At 43.3% G+C, this 18,323-nt stretch overlaps 2 protein-coding genes across 3 annotated transcripts in view; one reads left to right on the forward strand and one right to left on the reverse strand.

Moving 5' to 3' along the window:
* Positions 1 to 5,017: 5,017 nt before the first annotated feature.
* On the reverse strand, positions 5,018 to 18,314 carry LOC138971694 (uncharacterized). The gene is made up of 3 exons (XM_070344474.1): positions 17,318 to 18,314; positions 15,012 to 15,149; positions 5,018 to 7,022 (listed from the first exon to the last, which is right to left on the reverse strand). Exons 1-3 carry the CDS (start codon positions 17,526 to 17,528, stop codon positions 6,781 to 6,783), a joined length of 591 nt encoding a protein of 196 aa, XP_070200575.1. The 5' UTR covers positions 17,529 to 18,314; the 3' UTR covers positions 5,018 to 6,780.
* LOC138971693 (uncharacterized) overlaps positions 10,056 to 18,323 on the forward strand; it is a 42,746-nt gene continuing 34,478 nt past the window's right edge. The window contains exons 1-2 of one of the 2 annotated variants that reach the window (XM_070344473.1): positions 10,056 to 10,155; positions 16,925 to 16,997. The gene's annotated coding sequence lies outside the window, so the exon portion shown is untranslated. The remainder of the gene's footprint in view (positions 10,156 to 16,924; positions 16,998 to 18,323) is intronic. The other variant, XM_070344472.1, reaches the window with a different exon arrangement.

An 18,323-nucleotide genomic window follows, 5' to 3' on the forward strand; every position in this document is an offset into this window, starting at 1 on the left:
AAAACTGACCGTCGGATTGCAGTCTGTTGTCGAAGAAACTGAGTGAAAAGAAGGGGAACTACTCTTGTCGCTAGACAAAGTATGAGTTACTTGCCTTGGGAAATTGCTTGTGATGAACGTCTGATCTAGATTCAGAAAACAACCGAACTCATGGATTTTATATGGAGATTCATGTGTTCAGGCCTGTAGTTGTTAATTTAAATGCGGTATGTTTGTATTGTTTGCTCCAGAGATGTATACTTCGTACATTAGAGCGTTCTGAACTTTTCAGTCGCAAAAAGTAGTACCGAAACAGAACAGCTTCTCAACCCATTGCACTATCAAGGATTCAGGCTGTTGCTGGGTCGTTATTTGTTTGGTTGCTGGGTCATTATCGAAAAATAACTACCCCTACAAGTTTACAGAGGTAAAGAAGCAGAGGGGGGAATAAGTGTCTTTATCCACGCTTGTTGTAAGAGGCAACTTTTCCCAGCTCCTTGTGTTCATGACTGCTTTCTCTTAAAATTAATTACTTTATGACAGTCAGAACACAATGGAACAAGGCTACATAAACCCTGACAGCCTACGACAACGGCCCGACTAAGGCTCAACACCGCGCCAATAAATTCAGCATTGGGCCAATGTTGGGCCATGATTGCTCCGTTTTCGTAGGCTATCAGGGTCAAAGATACATATTGGTAAACTAGTAAAATACATGTTCAGCATCATCAGCAATACCACAAAAGGATTAAAACAAGAAATTCCTCCGATAGGAACTACACCCCCGTCAAAGGGAAATAACCTTCTCAGTTGGTGGCAGTGAGAATGGTTATTTCCCTTTGACCAACGGGGGTGTCCGTCTATACCAGGCCTTGTATAATTTTAATCCACCAATAACTCCCTAACCGTGTGTTTGACTGGTCCCAATTTTTGTAAGGACCGTCTCAGGAATGTATAGAACCTGTTCACCAAGTTTGGTGACGATCGGTCCGTTCATTCTTGAGATCTACTTGTGAACACAAACACATCGAGTGAAACCTATACACACCCCTATACCGGGGGTGTAAAAATCCTATTAGCTGTATGTCAGCGGCACAATGCAACCAGAACCAGCGTTTATGTGGAGTGATCGGGTGCTGGTCACTACCGCGAGCGTCACTACCGCGAGTACCACTACCGCGTCTCACACTAAAGTTGTGTTTCCGTACCCGCGATAGCGTTTTTCCAGCGGTGCGACGAAAATCAAGCAGATAGAAAATGACCAGGAGTGTTTCCACACGCGCGACGCGTTAGCGGCGCGACAAGCGGCAAGCGACGCGATTTTTTTGAAAGGGTCCTGGAGCGATTTTTTCGCGTTGTCGCGCGGCAACGCGGGAGTTTACAGATTTTACCGCATGTTTAAAACGCAAGTACGGAAACACGTCACGCGTTTGCGCGCGTTTTCTTTTGTCGCTGCCGCTGTCGCGGGTACGGAAACAGAACTTACCGCGAGTACGACACTACCGCGAGTACGACACTACCGCGAGTATAACACTACCGCGTGTCACACTACCGCGAGTATAACATTACCGCGTGTCATTTTATGACTTCCATGGCTGAAGGCAAAGGTTGAAATGTTTCCTTGAAATATAAAACAAAAAGGCCTGGTCTGTTCTCTGAACACTAATTCAATGTTTGTCATGCTAACCAAGAACTCAAAACGATCAGAACACACTATCAGAATACATATAGAATGGGTTGCTTCCAATCAAAGCCGTTAGAACACAAACTCACAAGAAGTAAGTTTGCATGCGTTCTCTCTACGGTTATGGTACTCGCGGTTGTGGTACGCGCGGTAGTGTGACACGCGGCAGTGTTATACTCGCGGTAGTGTCGTACTCGCGGTAGTGTGACACGCGGTAGTGTTACCCGCGGTAGTGTCGTACTCGCCGTAGTGTGACACGCGGTAGTGACGCTCGCGGTAGTGTCGCATAACCGGAGTGATCTGGAAAGGTGTCAATCTCTCTCTCTCTCTCTCTCACTCTCTCTCTCTCTCTCTCTCTCTCTCTCTCTCTCACACATACACACACACACACACACACACACACACACACACACACACACACACACACACACACACACACACATACTGATGTCATCTGACTTACTTGGTATCACAAAAGGTGCTGCCTTGCCGGTTTTTGCTGAAAAATAACTCCGAGACAATTAGATTCAATGAATACAATGATACAAGTAACCGGCAAGTCATAAATCCAAGAAGGTGTGGGGACCGACACAAAATAGGCTGGTTGTGGGGTCCGTCACAGAGAAATTAGGTCGAAAGTGGGGTCCGACACAGAAAGTGGGGACCGACACAATGAATTATGGGAACCGTCACGCCTACGTCACAAAAGTGTGTGGGGACCGAACACAGCCAATTTCACTGACTACTTTTGTTGTTTTTATTATTACGGCTGTTTGGATGGCCCTACAATCTTGAAACTTGGGCTGTCTGCTACAGACATGTTGAACTTTTTGCTGGACCAACGACAGTTCCAAGCAGGCATTTTTTGGTAGGATATTTCTTGCCGATGCTACGAATTATGCAGTTTTGCAGTAAAGTGGAAGGCATTCTACCTAATAACGGCTAAAATATCAAAAACCTTCAATCCAACAGCACCTAGGCATGTAGTGTAAACACTCACAGATCTAACAAGACCATTCTCAGAGAGCAACATTGCGTAATACTACCATAAATGGATGTTTTGTCCGCGAATTTTGGCGTGTGGGAACCGAGTGGGAACCGAACACAAAGGGTCAGGGCACCGGACACAAAGCGTAGGGGAACCGTCACAGTGTCACCGGTGTGAAAATACGAGAGAGACAGAGACAGAGAGAGACAGAGAGAGAGAGCGCACAGAATTAAAGTGAAAATAGATCTACTTGTCGCACCACACTGTGTCTGTCGTTAGATCTGGTTAGGTCTCCCATTCAGATGCAATATCTATTCAAATCTAGTGGCAATATTGGATGTGTCTGTGCTTCGACTGCCCACGTTCAGTTTTGAGGGACCCGAATGAGCAGACATCTGGAGAAAAAAAGTATCAGAACACTTAAATGTCATCTTCTACATTCTCGTGTTGTATGCATTGATTCGTTCTTTCTTCCTTTATTTCTTTCTTCTTTTGTTTGTTTGTTTCTTTCTTCTTTTCTTTCTGGTTGTTGTTTGGTATTTCCATTGTTTGTGTAGGCCCTACTCCTGTCCTCCTATCGATTTCCTCCCTGCGTCCCTTCCGTTCTGATTTCCTTGTAATTCTCTTCTCTTTCTTCGTATTACAAGTTAAGTATTACATTCGTTGTCGTTTTGCTTTGTAAGATCATTACTTTCCTTCAAACCTCGTCCCTCGTACCTAAAGTTGCAAGGAAATACTCTGTTCTGCTATTCTTTTGCTCATCGTTACACATATACTTTACCAATCTTTGTTAACTTGCTACAATTTTTTTTTATATATCTTTTTTTCTGTATCTAAGACGCAGAAATGTTTTCTATGGAATATTTGCCTGGATTTAATCTTTAAATGTTTAAATCGCTATGTGAAAGTGCTTTCGAAATGTATTGACGGGTTTGTCTGTCTGTCTATTTTTACGTTTGGCTGTTGCTAGATTCTTACTGCTGAACGAACGCAGCAAGTTTTTACTTCTGACTTTTGACTTTTGTTTTGACTGCTATACGGCTGTATATAATATACATAAATTATGTCATCGTTTTGTGCTTGACAAAATGTATATAGGGCATCGAAGATGTTGGTTAGAAGATAATATATTGCTTTGTATGCGATCAGTACATTTATACACGTCGTACTAAGATATAGACATTCACATATTAAGCTTACATTTCGTTTTTAGCACAGAATATGAAATATTATTGTTAAACTTACTTTTGCTGAAAAAGACTGTATATGTTGTTGCGGTTTCTTGGCTGTTTCTTTTCTTTCAAATTTCAGAAAAAAAAGCAATTAAAATGACGTTGAACCTGACTCTGTGTTGCTTCCGTGTGCTGTCAGGGTAACACACAGGGTGGTCACACAAAAAGCGCTCTATTTTCTGTTTGATCTCATGTTTGACTGCGAAGAGAACATTTGTGACCCTCCACCACGGCATGAGTCGCATGTCACCTTTGCATGATTTTCATATTTTTACATTTTCCTAAAGAGTTGTTTATGCTCTATCCAGTGGTGAAAACCGTTTTAGAAAAGAGCGAAAACTGTTTGAGTTATAAGCCTGTGACTAAGGTGACCCTCACACTGTTACCAGACACTCCCCGGACTTATATTAAGCCTAGCGCAGAACCGCGCGAGGTGACATGCGACTCATTTCGTGGTGGAGGGTCACATTTGTTCACCAAACAATAGCAGAATGATGGACGATTATGTCTTGCAAATTTGGTAGAAATTGGTTTGTCCTGAGTAGTTGATAATAATTATGCTCTATTTAGGCTCCTCTTACCTGGTGATAGACACATTTCACGACGCACCGAATTCTCTTGGCCACCCTACTCCCCTGATCTCAACCAACCCGACTACTTTCTGTGGGGGTACCTCAAGGACAGGATATACGGCAACAATCCCCAGACCCTGGCAGCTCTGAAGGAAAACATCAGAAGGAAAATCAGGCGCATACCAGCTGACAGCTGACTTGATTGGACGAGTCATGGACAATTTCAACGTTCGTGTTGTAGCAGCTCTTCTACAAAGAGGAACCTGGATAGAGCCTATTATCAACTACTAAGAACTGACCAGTTTCTACCAAATTTGCAAGACATAATCTCCCATTAATCTTCTATTGTTTGGTGAACAAATGTTCTAACTCTCTCTTCGCAGTCAAAAATAAGATCAAAAAGAAAATAGGGCGCTTTTTTTGGAACACCTTGTACATGTGGGATTTAAGAGTGAATCAGATGACCTGTATGTTGTTGGTGTTGTCTGTTGATGTGTTACAGGCGATCATCTTTTCTAAACAGACAAACGTGGATGACATCATTCACTGTAACACTCAGAAGCTGTATTCTAAAAGTTTATTTATAACAACACAGGATGATGTGCACTGATTGTAGAATACAGATTTGCATTTACAGAACAAAGTTCCAAACCAGAAAACCAGCTGTGTCTATTATTGAACAACATAATGCCAGTAGCGTTGGATACTACGTGGAAGTCAGAACTAATTAGATAATTTAAGTAGCATATTATCACAGTATTTCTAAAAGGAAAAAGAAACAAGTACGTGTTTAATCTCATATTGATATTTGAGCAAACATGCAAAGCGCGATTTTACTTAATAGTTTAAATGCATTATAAGTTTCCGCCCTAAAAAATGGACATTGTTGAAAACAGTAGGAAATAACAGTTTTTTTGAGACCGAACATTTGACAACATTCTTAAATTTGGAGGAGGGGGGGGGGGGGACTTAAAAGGGGGGTTCCACTGCATTTTCAAATCATAGGCAGTGTGGTGTGTATGTAAAACATAGAAACTTCTCAGGGGGCAGGTAGCATGCTAAGCACGTAAAACTTTGAGGAAACATAACGCAATGCATTACCTAAAAGTCACGTGGTTCAGCACACCAAATACACCAACAGAAGGCTCATGATTACATACACGAAACATACACGAATAACCGGATGCTCGAAGGTATGCGCAATCAAACTGACAGAAAGCACACAGACACGAGCACACACGTACACGCATGCACGCCCACACACACAAACACACACACACACACACACACACACACACACGCGCGCGCGCGTTAACATTCCAGAGTGGCATATACGACCTGTATACATGCATGAGGGGATGTTAGCTAATAGTTGAGTCAGCGCGTTATAGGTGGAACAGCTACAACAGCAAAACCTGAGGACTACGGATGGAAGTGAGCAAGCAAGCAAGTTAGGATCTCATGTGCATGTGTAACATACCTCATGTGTGAAGCCGTACAGTCATTACTTCTTTTATTTTACTGAATATCACTATTTTGCTTACACGTGTGATGGTTTGCTTGGGTTTTAATAACTTTAGCTCGTGCAAATAAGTAAAGTCGCGTTCATTTACATTATTATCAGCTTATTCACAGCAAGCTGACAATGAAAAGTGAAAGGAAAAGAATAATGCTCAGTTATATAAAAGAAGATTTGTATACAGCTTCAAACGAAAGCACCCAAACTGGCCAAGACAAGAACAACACCACTTGGGTCACCGTCATTCTGAACTTGTCTTCTCTCTTGTTTTTGTTTGTTTATTAACTTCTTTAGTGTATAACCAAGAATAGCATAGCTTAATGTGTAAACTATCAAATTCTTTAACAAAGGCTTCCAACCAGATTGAACCTGCCCAAAAAAGGTAGTTCGACCGACTCATGTAAGTTTTGATAGGTTTCTGACAAACTGATTGGATCAGTTTCTTTCTATTTTAAACATTTAGCCTAATCATGGTTTTCATAAATCACTAGACTTATAGTAGAGCCAAAACGTTGATTCGTTTAAATTTGGAATGCTCCAATGAAAACTGACCCGACACTTGGTTTACGCACCTTGCAACAAGCAATACATACAAACGAAATGCAGTAACCAGGAACGAAAGCTTTGGTTTGATAGGTAACAAAAGAGTGGCCTTCGCGTTTTATTAGGTCCAGGTAATCAGAGATCAAAGACATCAAAGGTCATGGCCATCAGTGATCCTGGTCATAAAATGGAAAGGTCACCAAAGGTCAAGTCATCAGAGGTCAAGATATTAAAACGTCAATGTCAACAGAGGTCAAGGTCGTTCAGTCCATGTCGCCAGGCTGCATCTCGTGGGTGATCTCCTTGCAGTCGTCCTCGTCGTCTTCGTTGAAGGTTGCCTTCTTGTAGCTGGCCCAGGCGGTGAAGGCGGAGGCCAGGAGACAGAAGAGGGAGCCCAGCAGACTGAGCGTGAAGGAGTAGCCCAGCTCCACGTCCTGACCCTTGTACTCTACCATCTGGTCGTACCGCGCCACGAAGATCAGCATGGAGAGCAGGCCGAACAGACCTGCACACACCCAGTATATATATAACACTATCATCAATGGGTGGACGGATGGACTGATGGATGGATTGAATGGTGGGGTGGGTGGAATGGTGGGTGGATGGAAGGATTGGTGAATGGATGTGTGTGTGGGTGTGTGTGGGTGGATGGATATCGGATGGATGGATTGATGGATGGGTAGGTGGGAGGATGGGTGGATGGATGTATGTGTGTGGGAGTGGGGGTGGATGGATGGATGGATTGATGGATGGGTAGGTGGGAGGATGGTTGGATGGATGTATGTTTGTGGTGGTGTGGGTGGATGAATGTATGGATTGATGGATGGGTAGGTGGGAGGATGGGTGGATGGATGTATGTGTGGGGGGGGGGGGGTGGGTGGATGGATGGATGGATTGATGGATGGGTAGGTGGGAGGATGGTTGGACGGATGTATGTTTGTGGTGGTGTGGGTGGATGGATGGATGGATTGATGGATGGGTAGGTGGGAGGATGGGTGGATGGATGTATGTCTGTGGGGGTGTGGATAGATGGATGGATGGATGGATTGATGGATGGGTAGGTGGGAGGATGGGTGGATGGATGGACGGATGGATAGATGACAGGGTGGAGGGGTGGATGGATGTGTGGGTGGATGTGTGGGTGGGTGTATGGATGGATTGAATGGTGGATGGATGGATGGACGAGTGGACGGATGAATGGTGGTTGGGTGGATGAACGGATGGATATGGGTAGATAAATGGACACTCGGATGCTTGGATGACGGATACACGGACGCATTGACGGACGGAAAAAATGGGTTGACGAATTGATTTGCTGATGCATGGATGTATATATTGATGGGTTGGTGGGTGGATGGATGAATCAATGACGGACGCATAGTCGGATGGAAGAAGGGGTTGACGGATGGGTTGGGTGGGTTGACGGATGGATGAATGGTTGGGTGGGTGAAATGTGGATGGGTGGATTGATTGAAGGATGGATGGACGGATGGACGTTTGGATGCATGAATGTGTAGATGAATAGATTGACAGACGGGTGGATGGGTGAATGGATGGACGGACAGATGCTTGGATGAAATGATTATATAGACCGTGCAAGCATGGGATGATGCATATATCAGTAGATCGATCATACGGACCGTCATAGAGAATGATTTATGAAGGGAAGGACGAAGAGGCAGATACTTAAAAGAACGGAGTGGTAGAAGGACGGTCGACGGGCTGAGGAATGGACGAATAGGCCTACATAGGGGAAGGGCTCTTAATATGGACCACCTTCTGTTCTGACAAACTAACGGCGCTAGAGCGCTCAAAAAAGTTTTATTCGCTGTATTCACCCTCTCTGGATAACTTGCACATGTCAAAACAGTTGCAGAAACAGAAATCTCAAAACCGTTAGTCTTTTTCTCTTTTTTTCACTTTTAGCAGCGTTCACTCTAAATATGCCGCCTAAAACGGACTCGTTTCTGTCCACAGCCAAAGCTTTTATCAAAACAAAAATTACCATATATATGACAGCTAAAACCGTATTTGTTACATTTTAGCAGTGTTGACCCCGAGTTTCTACTGCAAACAAAAAATAATAGCAAAATCTCAAAGTATGTGCGAGTCCCCTAATATATGGACCACCTTCAACAAATCGAAGAAAATAAAAGCTAAAGGCTATTTTCATTACTTCATTAAGAAGCTTGCTGGAAATAACCTATAACTAGCCCTCGTGATTTAAGAAAAATGCAACAAAAAGTCTTCTTTTCGTGGAAGTTGATAATTTCACTTATTTTCACTCTGTTTTTGATAAGCTTCTTTAGTTTCCTGGTGTGCTTCAAATAATGCTCTCATCAACCCGAAACAGATAAATCTAGAGCATATTTTAATTACGCTGACTTGTACACTAAGTTGTATCATGTTATTTTGAAATATAGGGGGCTTTTTACAGTGATTCGTGAAGGCCGCTTCACTGGTCCATATTAGGCGCCTAGGCTCCTAATATGGACCCTTTGTGATTTTTTCTGTATTTCATTTTTGCTGAATGTCTATCAAAGCTATTTCACTCTAATTAGGCCTAACGGTTAACCTAAGAGAGAAGGACTACCAAACACAAAATGAAACTTCTTCGCAAGAAAACAAGCTTGTTATCAGCATGAAACAAAAAGTGGTCCATATTAGGAGCCCTTCCCCTGGATGGATTGAAAGACAGATTGACGGATGGACGGATGGATAGAAACGCGGAAAGATGAATGGAAGGAGCGATGGGCGGACGTACAAAAACAACAACACCCGGATAGATAACCTGCAGACTGGACACAGGACGGAATAGGTGGATGACTCAAACTTGGATGTCTGGACGGACAGACGGACGGACGGAGAGACGAATGATGGCTAAATTGACGGGCGAAAAACGATGGACAATCAAATGAATTATAAGTTGAGAAGTCAGCCATAGCTCAGCTATGTATGTGTTTCTCTTTCGTATGTTTTGTTATATTGGACTACCCCCTTAGGGTGGATGTAGGGTAGGGGTTAGGCGGAGGGGCCCAATAGCTCTCCCTTCCTCGTTAGGGTCCCTCCCTCCCATCCCCCCTGCGCCGCCGCTTCTTCTCATCCTCCCTGCGCCGCCCCTTCTTCCTATCCCCCTGCGCCGTCCCTTCTTCCCAAGCACGAACGCACACACCCACCCACCCACGCACACACCCACACGCGACCGAGGTAACAAACAGCGAAACCAAGAAACCAAAACACAGACACCCAGCACAAGAACACATGTTCAAACTGAAAACGCAAAGGACATAACTTGGAGCAGACACGGACTCGAAATTGGCATATCTTCACTAAGAATCTATCCTTGAAGGTAGTCGACAGTATGTCTGTAATGCCGCGAGATGAAGGCACAGATTGAAGATGATAGAAATCCGAAAGTAGACACGAACGAAATAGCGCGCGATCTTTTATCTACTACGACGTCACACATTTCTACGTCACTCTTCTTCGATGATGCAAGTCTGGTGATAATGACGTAACGTCAACACACACTGGAAACAGCCCAGGGAACACGGAACATCCATTTTCTCTCAATCATCAATTAGTGGAAAGTTTCTGCGTTCTCAGCGATCGACCATGCCATCCTAAACCACACAAAGGTAAGATGCATTTGTTTTCTTGCATCTTTTGTGAAAAGAACAGACTAAAAACCTCACATCAAAGAAGCCTAACGTGACCATATGGAATTCGTCCGGGCTCCCATTTGCAAATGCACGCAGTCTTGGTGGATGCGAATAGTTTTAGCTGCAAATATGTCCGTCCGTTGGAATCCGAAGTTATGCCGTTTAAGGTATTCCTTCCCTGCCAGCATGACAACTGTCTAAAGACGTAGCTCAGGCGATCTTAAGCCTGCCACGGACACATTCCCCAGACTGTCTCCCAGTGGACTGGTCGCCATGGTTGCAATCTCCAACACTTCCAGATTCGCAATGCCAAAAGTTTAAAATGTCATTGCTTTTAATTGTTTCTTGGGATGTTTTGCATTTGCTTTCTCTGGAGACTCGGGTCTGTCACCAGTACTGTGTACACAAACACACTGTCACCAGTACTGTGTACACAAACACACTGTCACCAGTACTGTGTACACAAACACACTGTCACCAGTAATGTGTACACAAACACACTGTCACCAGTACGGTGTACACAAACACACTGTCACCAGTACTGTGTACACAAACACACTGTTACCAGTACTGTGTACACAAACACACTGTCACCAGTACTGTGTACACAAACACACTGTCACCAGTACTGTGTACACAAACACACTGTCACCAGTACTGTGTACACAAACACACTGTCACCAGTAATGTGTACACACACACACTGTCACCGGTACTGTGTACACAAACACACTGTTACCAGTACTGTGTACACAAACACACTGTCACCAGTACTGTGTACACAAACACACTGTCACCAGTAATGTGTACACACACACACTGTCACCGGTACTGTGTACACAAACACACTGTTACCAGTACTGTGTACACAAACACACTGTCACCAGTACTGTGTACACAAACACACTGTCACCAGTACTGTGTACACAAACACACGGTCACCAGTACTGTGTACACAAACATACTGTCACCAGTACTGTGTACACAAACACACTGTTACCAACACACTGTTACCGTGGCAGACTGGTCCTCTATTTGTTGAAAGTTACTTCTGTCGAAGTTCTTGCAAAATATGCAGGCTAAAAGTAAAACTTGTAAATGGCGATTCCTTTTAAACTGCTTTATGTCCTAACAGGCTCCTCAATGATTGCGATCTAAGCTGAAGATAATGATGAACTCTCTCTCTCTCTGTCTCTGTACACATTGTAAGAAAAGGCGTAGCCTTAAATCTTAATCCTTGTTAAATAAAGTTCAATTCAATTCAATTATGTCTGTCTCTGTCTCTGTCTGTCTGTCTCTGTCTGTCTGTCTGTCTGTCTGTCTGTCTGTCTGTCTCTCTCTCTCTCTCTCTCTCTCTCTCTCTCTCTCTTTGAGAAAGCCTTTGACCTAGTAGATTACTCACTTCTACTAAAGAAATTAAAGTGCTATTTAAAAGACGACTCCGCCTGTGCCTTTTTTTAATCGTATCTTTCAAAACGGAAACAGTATGTATCCATTAAGTGATTAACTGTAAAACTTCGTCAAACGAGTTTGTCAGGAGTGGTGTCCCTCAAGGGTCTGTATTAGGACCTATCTTGTTCTGTATTTATATAAATGATTTACCCCTTCATGTGTCCGATGAAAAAGTTAGATGTGAGTTCTTCGCGGATGACTCTTCTGTTCACACCAGTCAAAAATCTTTGGAATCTGTCAACTCTTCTCTTCAAACAAGTGTGGATGAAATCACTGAGTGGTGCGTTTCTAATGCAATGATCATTCATCCGATTAAAACAAACAGTATGGTGATAACCACGAGACAAAAACACCAATTAGGTCCTTTACAATTACAACTGTCAGTTGGTTCAACTCAAGTGCAGCAAGTTAGGGAACATAGATTATTGGGTGTTACCATTGATCAAGAGTTGAAATGGCAAACTCATTTGAGTAATATTTGCAAACTAGTATAAAAAAAAATGTGTACCTGTTAGTGTTATCAAAATTAAGGCATTACGCAGATTCTGCAGCACTCAAAATGTTCTATTACGCCCACATAATGCCTCATATATACTTCGCATCGACACTTTGGAATAACTGCAGTGATGTTCATTTAAAAAGACTCAATTCCCTGCATCGCCGAGCTGCAAAACTTATTCTGCATGATTTGAATAGGTCCACGGATGATAGACTAAAGCTCTTGAATTTCCTCCCCTTGAAAGATCAGTTGACGATAAACAAGGCTGTGTTCATGTATAACATTCTAAATGACGACTGTCCTAAATATTTGCCATCACATTTCAAACATGCCACAAAAAGATATATGGGTCCCAAAAAATCATCCCTCCTATACCTCGCATAGACCTAGAAATCGAGCTTAGCCTTCTCGGGAGCGTTTCTCTGGAACTCCTTCCCCCAACAGATAAGAAATGCAACTTCAGTGAAAATGTTTAAGAGACAGTCACGTTCACACATCATTCGTGAATGAAATGTCTTGTTCGATTGTTATTTTGTTAAACATTTTGTACTAGTGTTAACGGATGTGTAGCTGATCGGAGCAACTTTATTCCCAAATGAAAGGTATAACTATGTCAATGTAATTTTGTAATTTTTGAGTTCTCCTTATGTAATTCCTTAAATGCACATTGTGTTGCATTCCATACAATGTATTTCTGTATTTTATATGATTGAATGTATATGTTTAATGTGCGTCTGTCTTTATGTGTTGTATAAAGGACAGGTTGGAAGAATAGGCTTTGCCTAAAACGTTTATCCTTTTGTAATAAAGTTCTGAGTCTCTCTCTCTCTCTCTCTCTCTCTCTCTCTCTCTCTCTCTCTCTCTCTCTCTCTCTCTCTCTCTCTCTCTCTCTCTCTCTCTCCCTCCCTCCCTCCCTCCCTCCCTCCCTCCCTCTCTCTCTCTCTCTCTCTCTCTCTCTCTCTCTCTCTCTCTCTCTCTCTCTCTCTCGTATTCAATACGGATTACTACAGAGTGCGGCTGGCAGAACAGGCTAGCGCTGTGAGGGAGTTTGGCGTGGGCGGGGTGGGTGGTGGGTGTTAGCCATATCACGACAGACACTGACTTTCCAAACTCACAGCGGACAACTCAAGCAAAGCGGAAACGAGCATTTGACACCAGCCTTATCGGAATGAGACATATGGAACACACTCGGTACTGACTGGGTGGCCGAGTGGTAACGCACTTGCGCTCGGAAGCGAGAGGTTGCGAGTTCGACCCTGGGTCAGGGCGTTAGCAGTTTTCTCCCCCCTTTCCTAACCTAGGTGGTGGGTTCAAGTGCTAGTCTTTCGGATGAGACGAAAAACCGAGGTCCCTTCGTGTACACTACATTGGGGTGTGCACGTTAAAGATCCCACGATTGACAAAAGGGTCTTTCCTGGCAAAATTGTATAGGCATAGATAAAAATGTCCACCAAAATACCCGTGTGACTTGGAATGATAGGCCGTGAAAAGTAGGATATGCGCCGAAATGGCTGCGATCTGCTGGCCGATGTGAATGCGTGATGTATTGTGTAAAAAAAATTCCATCTCACACGGCATAAATAAATCCCTGCGCCTTGAATATGTGCGCGATATAAATTGCATTTTTTTTTTTTTAATCCCTGCGCTTAGAACTGTACCCACGGAATACGCGCGATATAAGCCTCATATTGATTGATTGATAGGAAGAGAGCCGCTCGCCTCGTTAGTACGACACTTGGAATGTGGGTGTGCTTCCTGTTTGTATGATATTAAACACCAATGCATATGTCTATAGCTGCTTGTCTTGTCAGAACTTTCAACTACCTCGGTTGAATTAGCAAAATACAAAGTACAATTAAGGTTAATAGGTCGAGAGGCAATATTGTCTGTCCGTGAGAACACAAACCGGTGTTTGATACCAGCAAACGAATCGGTGTTAATAATACAACCTCGGGTCACTTGGGAACTTCTCCGGGCTTGCGGACTTAAGACTTTAGTGGCCCAACGGGTTATACAAAAATTGTCATGTTTTGTAGAGCCTGTGCGTTACAAAGCAATCTCCCCCGTCCTCACCTCTACTTACCCCTCCCCCCCCCCCCCCCCTTCTGGCCTTATCCCACACATACACTTACAGCGGCCCCGTCTTTGCCAGTCCGCCACTTGGTTTAAATAGTGGTTTATTTCCCCATTTATAGCCTTATATCAAGCCGTGAAATGTAGTACGAAACATGACAAGGAGCACAACAAGTTACTTAAACCTGTGTTCTTGGAGACAAACTTGTGTCTAAGCGGGACATTTTCTTCATTCGTCATATTCAAAGCAAGAAAAACTGACTAGCAGTTTGAATTATTGCATCCCGAACAAGGAAAGAGAGAGAGAGAGAGAGAGAGAGAGAGAGAGAGAGAGAGAGAGAGAGAGAGAGAGAGAGAGAGAGAGAGAGAGAGAGAGAGAGAGAGAGAGAGAGAGAGAGAGAGAGAGAGAGAGAGAGAGGGAGAGACTGAGAGAAAGCGAGAGAGAGAGAGAGAGAGAGAGCGAGAGAGAGAGCGAGAGAGGGAGAGACTGAGAGAAAGCGAGAGAGAGAGAGAGAGAGAGAGAGAGCGAGAGAGAGAGAGAGCGAGAGAGGGAGAGACTGAGAGAAAGCGAGAGAGAGAGAGAGACAGAGACAGAGAGAGACAGAGAGAGACAGAGAGAGAGAGACTAACAGCCAGAAGGTACGAACGAACAAACTTTATTACTCAAGGATGGAGATTTTAGGCTGACGCCTAGTCTTTCAATCTGTCCCTGCTAAACTAAGACATTAATATAGAGACAATAAAAGGACAGACAGACCCCCCCTCCCCCCAACCACCACACCCGCTCTTTCTCTCTCCTCAAACTGACCTGCGCCACACAGCATGTAGATGGCCACCTGTCTGACGCGGGCTTTGCGCCACAAGGCATACAGCACGTGCAAACCAAACGCCAGCAGCACCAGGACCGCCGCCAGCGAGTAGAACACTTTGCTGATGAAGAAGAACTCTGCACACAGGACGTTGAAATAAAAAAAAATATGTAAAACCCATGGGTGAAAACTCTTCAACAATATACTGGACAGGCGAAACATTGCACTGACCATGACACGACAATATACTGGACAGGCGACACATTGAACTGACCATGACACGACAATATACTGGACAGGCGACACATTGAACTGACCATGACACGACAATATACTGGACAGGCGACACATTGAACTGACCATGACACGACAATATACTGGACAGGCGACACATTGAACTGACTATGACACGACAATATACTGGGCAGGCGAAACACTGAACTGACCATGACACGACAATATACTGGAAAGGCGGAACACTGAACTGACTATGACACGACAATATACTGGAAAGGCGGAACACTGAACTGACCATGACACGACTACCGTAGCGGCTTTTTATTTTATTTATCAAAACATTGATGGACGATTGATAATGAATACACAATTCATGTTTTAGGGCTAAAACTTGCATCAAGAACATAACAAAAAGAAAATAGAGCAGTCGCTGAAATTACAAACAATCAAACACACAAACTTACAACAACAACAACAACAACAACAACAACAACAACAACAACAACAACAACAACAACAACAACAACAACAACAACAACAAAAGTCAGACAGAAAACAAGCAACTAAACAAACCTATACAGAAATAAACAACCACATTTGTGACCCTCCACAACGGAATGAGTCGCATGTCACCTCGCGCGGTTCTGCGCTCGGCTTAATATAAGTCCGGGGGGACTGTGGTAACAATGTGAGGGTCACCTTAGTCACAGGCTTACCCCCCGCGGGTTAGGGGGAAGAATTTACCCGATGCTCCCCAGCATGTCGTAAGGGCCGACTAACGGATTCTGTTTCTCCTTTTACCCTTGTTAAGTGTTTCTTGTATAGAATATAGTCAATGTTTGTAAAGATTTTAGTCAAGCAGTATGTAAGAAATGTTAAGTCCTTTGTACTGGAAACTTGCATTCTCCCAGTAAGGTAATATATTGTACTACGTTGCAAGCCCCTGCCCAGAGCAATTTTTTGATTAGTGCTTTTGTGAACAAGAAACAATTAACAAGTGGCTCTATCCCATCTCCCCCCCCCCCCCTTTCCCCGTCGCGATATAACCTTCGTGGTTGAAAACGACGTTAAACACCAAATTGTGACCCTCCACCACGGAATGAGTCGCATGTCACCTTTGCATGATTTTCATATTTTTACATTTTCGTAAAGAATTTTTTATGCTCTATCCAGTGGTGAAAACCGTTTTAGAAAAGAGCAAAAACTGTTTGAGTTATAAGCCTGTGACTAAGGTGACCCTCACACTGTTACCAGACACTCCCCGGACTTTTTTTGAGCCTAGCGCAGAACCGCGCGAGGTGACATGCGACTCATTTCGTGGTGGAGGGTCACTTTTAATAAAGAAAGAAAGAAAGAAAGTCACAGGGTTATAACTCGAAAAGTTTTCGCTCTTTTCTAAAACGGGTTTCACCACTGGATAGAGCATAACACACTCTTTTGGAAAATGTAAAAAATTAATATGAAAATCATGCAAAGGTGACATGCGACTCATTCCGTGGTGGAGGGTCACAATTTTAGACAATTACACACATTAATGAATATAGCAACAGGCAAACAATCAAAACGGAGAACATATTAAGTTGTAACTTGTATAGTTGTACGTTTTCAATATTTCTGATCAAACTGTTGACTGCATAAACATATGATTTTCTGCCGTCATCCCCGTCTGTTTCAGAGAGGAGAGATTGCTTGACGAGCGTTCAAGCAAGTGACTCGCTCCGATGCTCTACAAGGTCAGTTGCCTCCTTGTAAGAATGCGGCAAAATGACCACAAAGGTCAAACAAACAAACAAACATACATACAAACAAATAAACCCCACATTTTTTTTTGTTTCTGGTGACAAGGACAGAAAAATACGGGTAGACAGATCGGTCACTTTTAATATGTACATGATTTTGTTTTCTACATTGGCATGTCATTGTCCGGAGAGGGGGCAAGAAAAGAAAACTAGAGACAAAACAAGAACAGAAACGCGAGGAAAACAAAACGTAGAGAAAGAAGGCATGAGAATTAAAAAAATAAGAGAGAATGCAAAAAAAGATTGTTCTTTAAGTTGCTAGCACTCACCTTTGCCACCTTCAATACGAGTGAAGCTCGATGTCTCCCCGCACCCTCGACTGGAGCATCTCTGCTGGTGCCAAAGGCCGTACCAGTGTTTGATGTCGCCCCCAGAGCGGAGTAAGACGTACCATCGAGGCACCCAGAAGCCCACCCACACCAGCAGAACAGCCACCAGGGTTAGCAGGAAAGCAACGATGCTGATCGGTTTGATGCGCATTTTGGATCAGGCGTTGATGGTCAAGATAATGGGAGTTAGATATCTATGTATGCAGGTGTTTTTTTCTCGATTTGAAGGAAGTGCTTAACACGTTATTAAATTCGATGCGTTGGGTGGTTTTTTTCCAGCCAAAAAATACTTCTTCTTGTACAAAAAACATACAAAACTTTCAGTGAGAAATCGCACAAAAATTGTCTGTTTTAGCTACCTGACTGGGTTTTTTTTTCTGGAGATGACACCCTCTCGTGTTCCAGTCTTGTAGAATTAGCGAGTTAGTCTTCTCATTCGTACACGTTTTATCACCTTGATGCGCTGAGATAAGCTGATCACTGCTGGACTGTCATAAACAAACCGTTCTCACCAATAGTCCGTCAGCTGAAGGTAGTGAAAGGATCACACACCCAACCGGAATCGAGAAAATACCAAGCACTAGTGTTTGCTCCTCATCAAAGCAAAACTACTTTCAATGATGCAGCAAATTGCAAACCACAATCATGAAATCAACAGAAATCAACTCCTACGGCCGCACTTGACTCTACAGTTTCAAATTAATGTTCCTCACTGGGCGATAGCCTCGCGAACAGAGGTGAAACTTGTCATACTCACGACAGAATGAGTAATACTGTTTTGAACAAATCAATTTTGTTTGGCCGCTGCTTCAATCGGCGATACACATACGCAAGTAGTTAGTACACAAGTAATAAGTACTGAAGGAAGAAAGTGTTGGCGTGCAACTAGCAACTTCTGCGTGAGAGTAAAGAGATTATTGTGGTTTGGTTTGAAGAGGCTTGTCTC

This window comes from Littorina saxatilis, linkage group LG7, assembly GCF_037325665.1.
Source record: "Littorina saxatilis isolate snail1 linkage group LG7, US_GU_Lsax_2.0, whole genome shotgun sequence".
NCBI lineage: Eukaryota > Metazoa > Mollusca > Gastropoda > Littorinimorpha > Littorinidae > Littorina > Littorina saxatilis.

What these genes read in the sequence shown, in the direction of transcription:
- LOC138971694 (XM_070344474.1), bottom strand. Translation starts at nt 17,528, where the DNA reads ATGCGCATCAAACCGATCAGCATCGTTGCTTTCCTGCTAACCCTGGTG. An exon ending in TCGTATTGAAGGTGGCAAAG is followed by an intron (nt 15,150 to 17,317) that starts GTGAGTGCTAGC and finishes TCCTGTGTGCAG; the next exon opens with AGTTCTTCTTCATCAGCAAA. An exon ending in CTACATGCTGTGTGGCGCAG is followed by an intron (nt 7,023 to 15,011) that starts GTCAGTTTGAGG and finishes GGGTGTGTGCAG; the next exon opens with GTCTGTTCGGCCTGCTCTCC.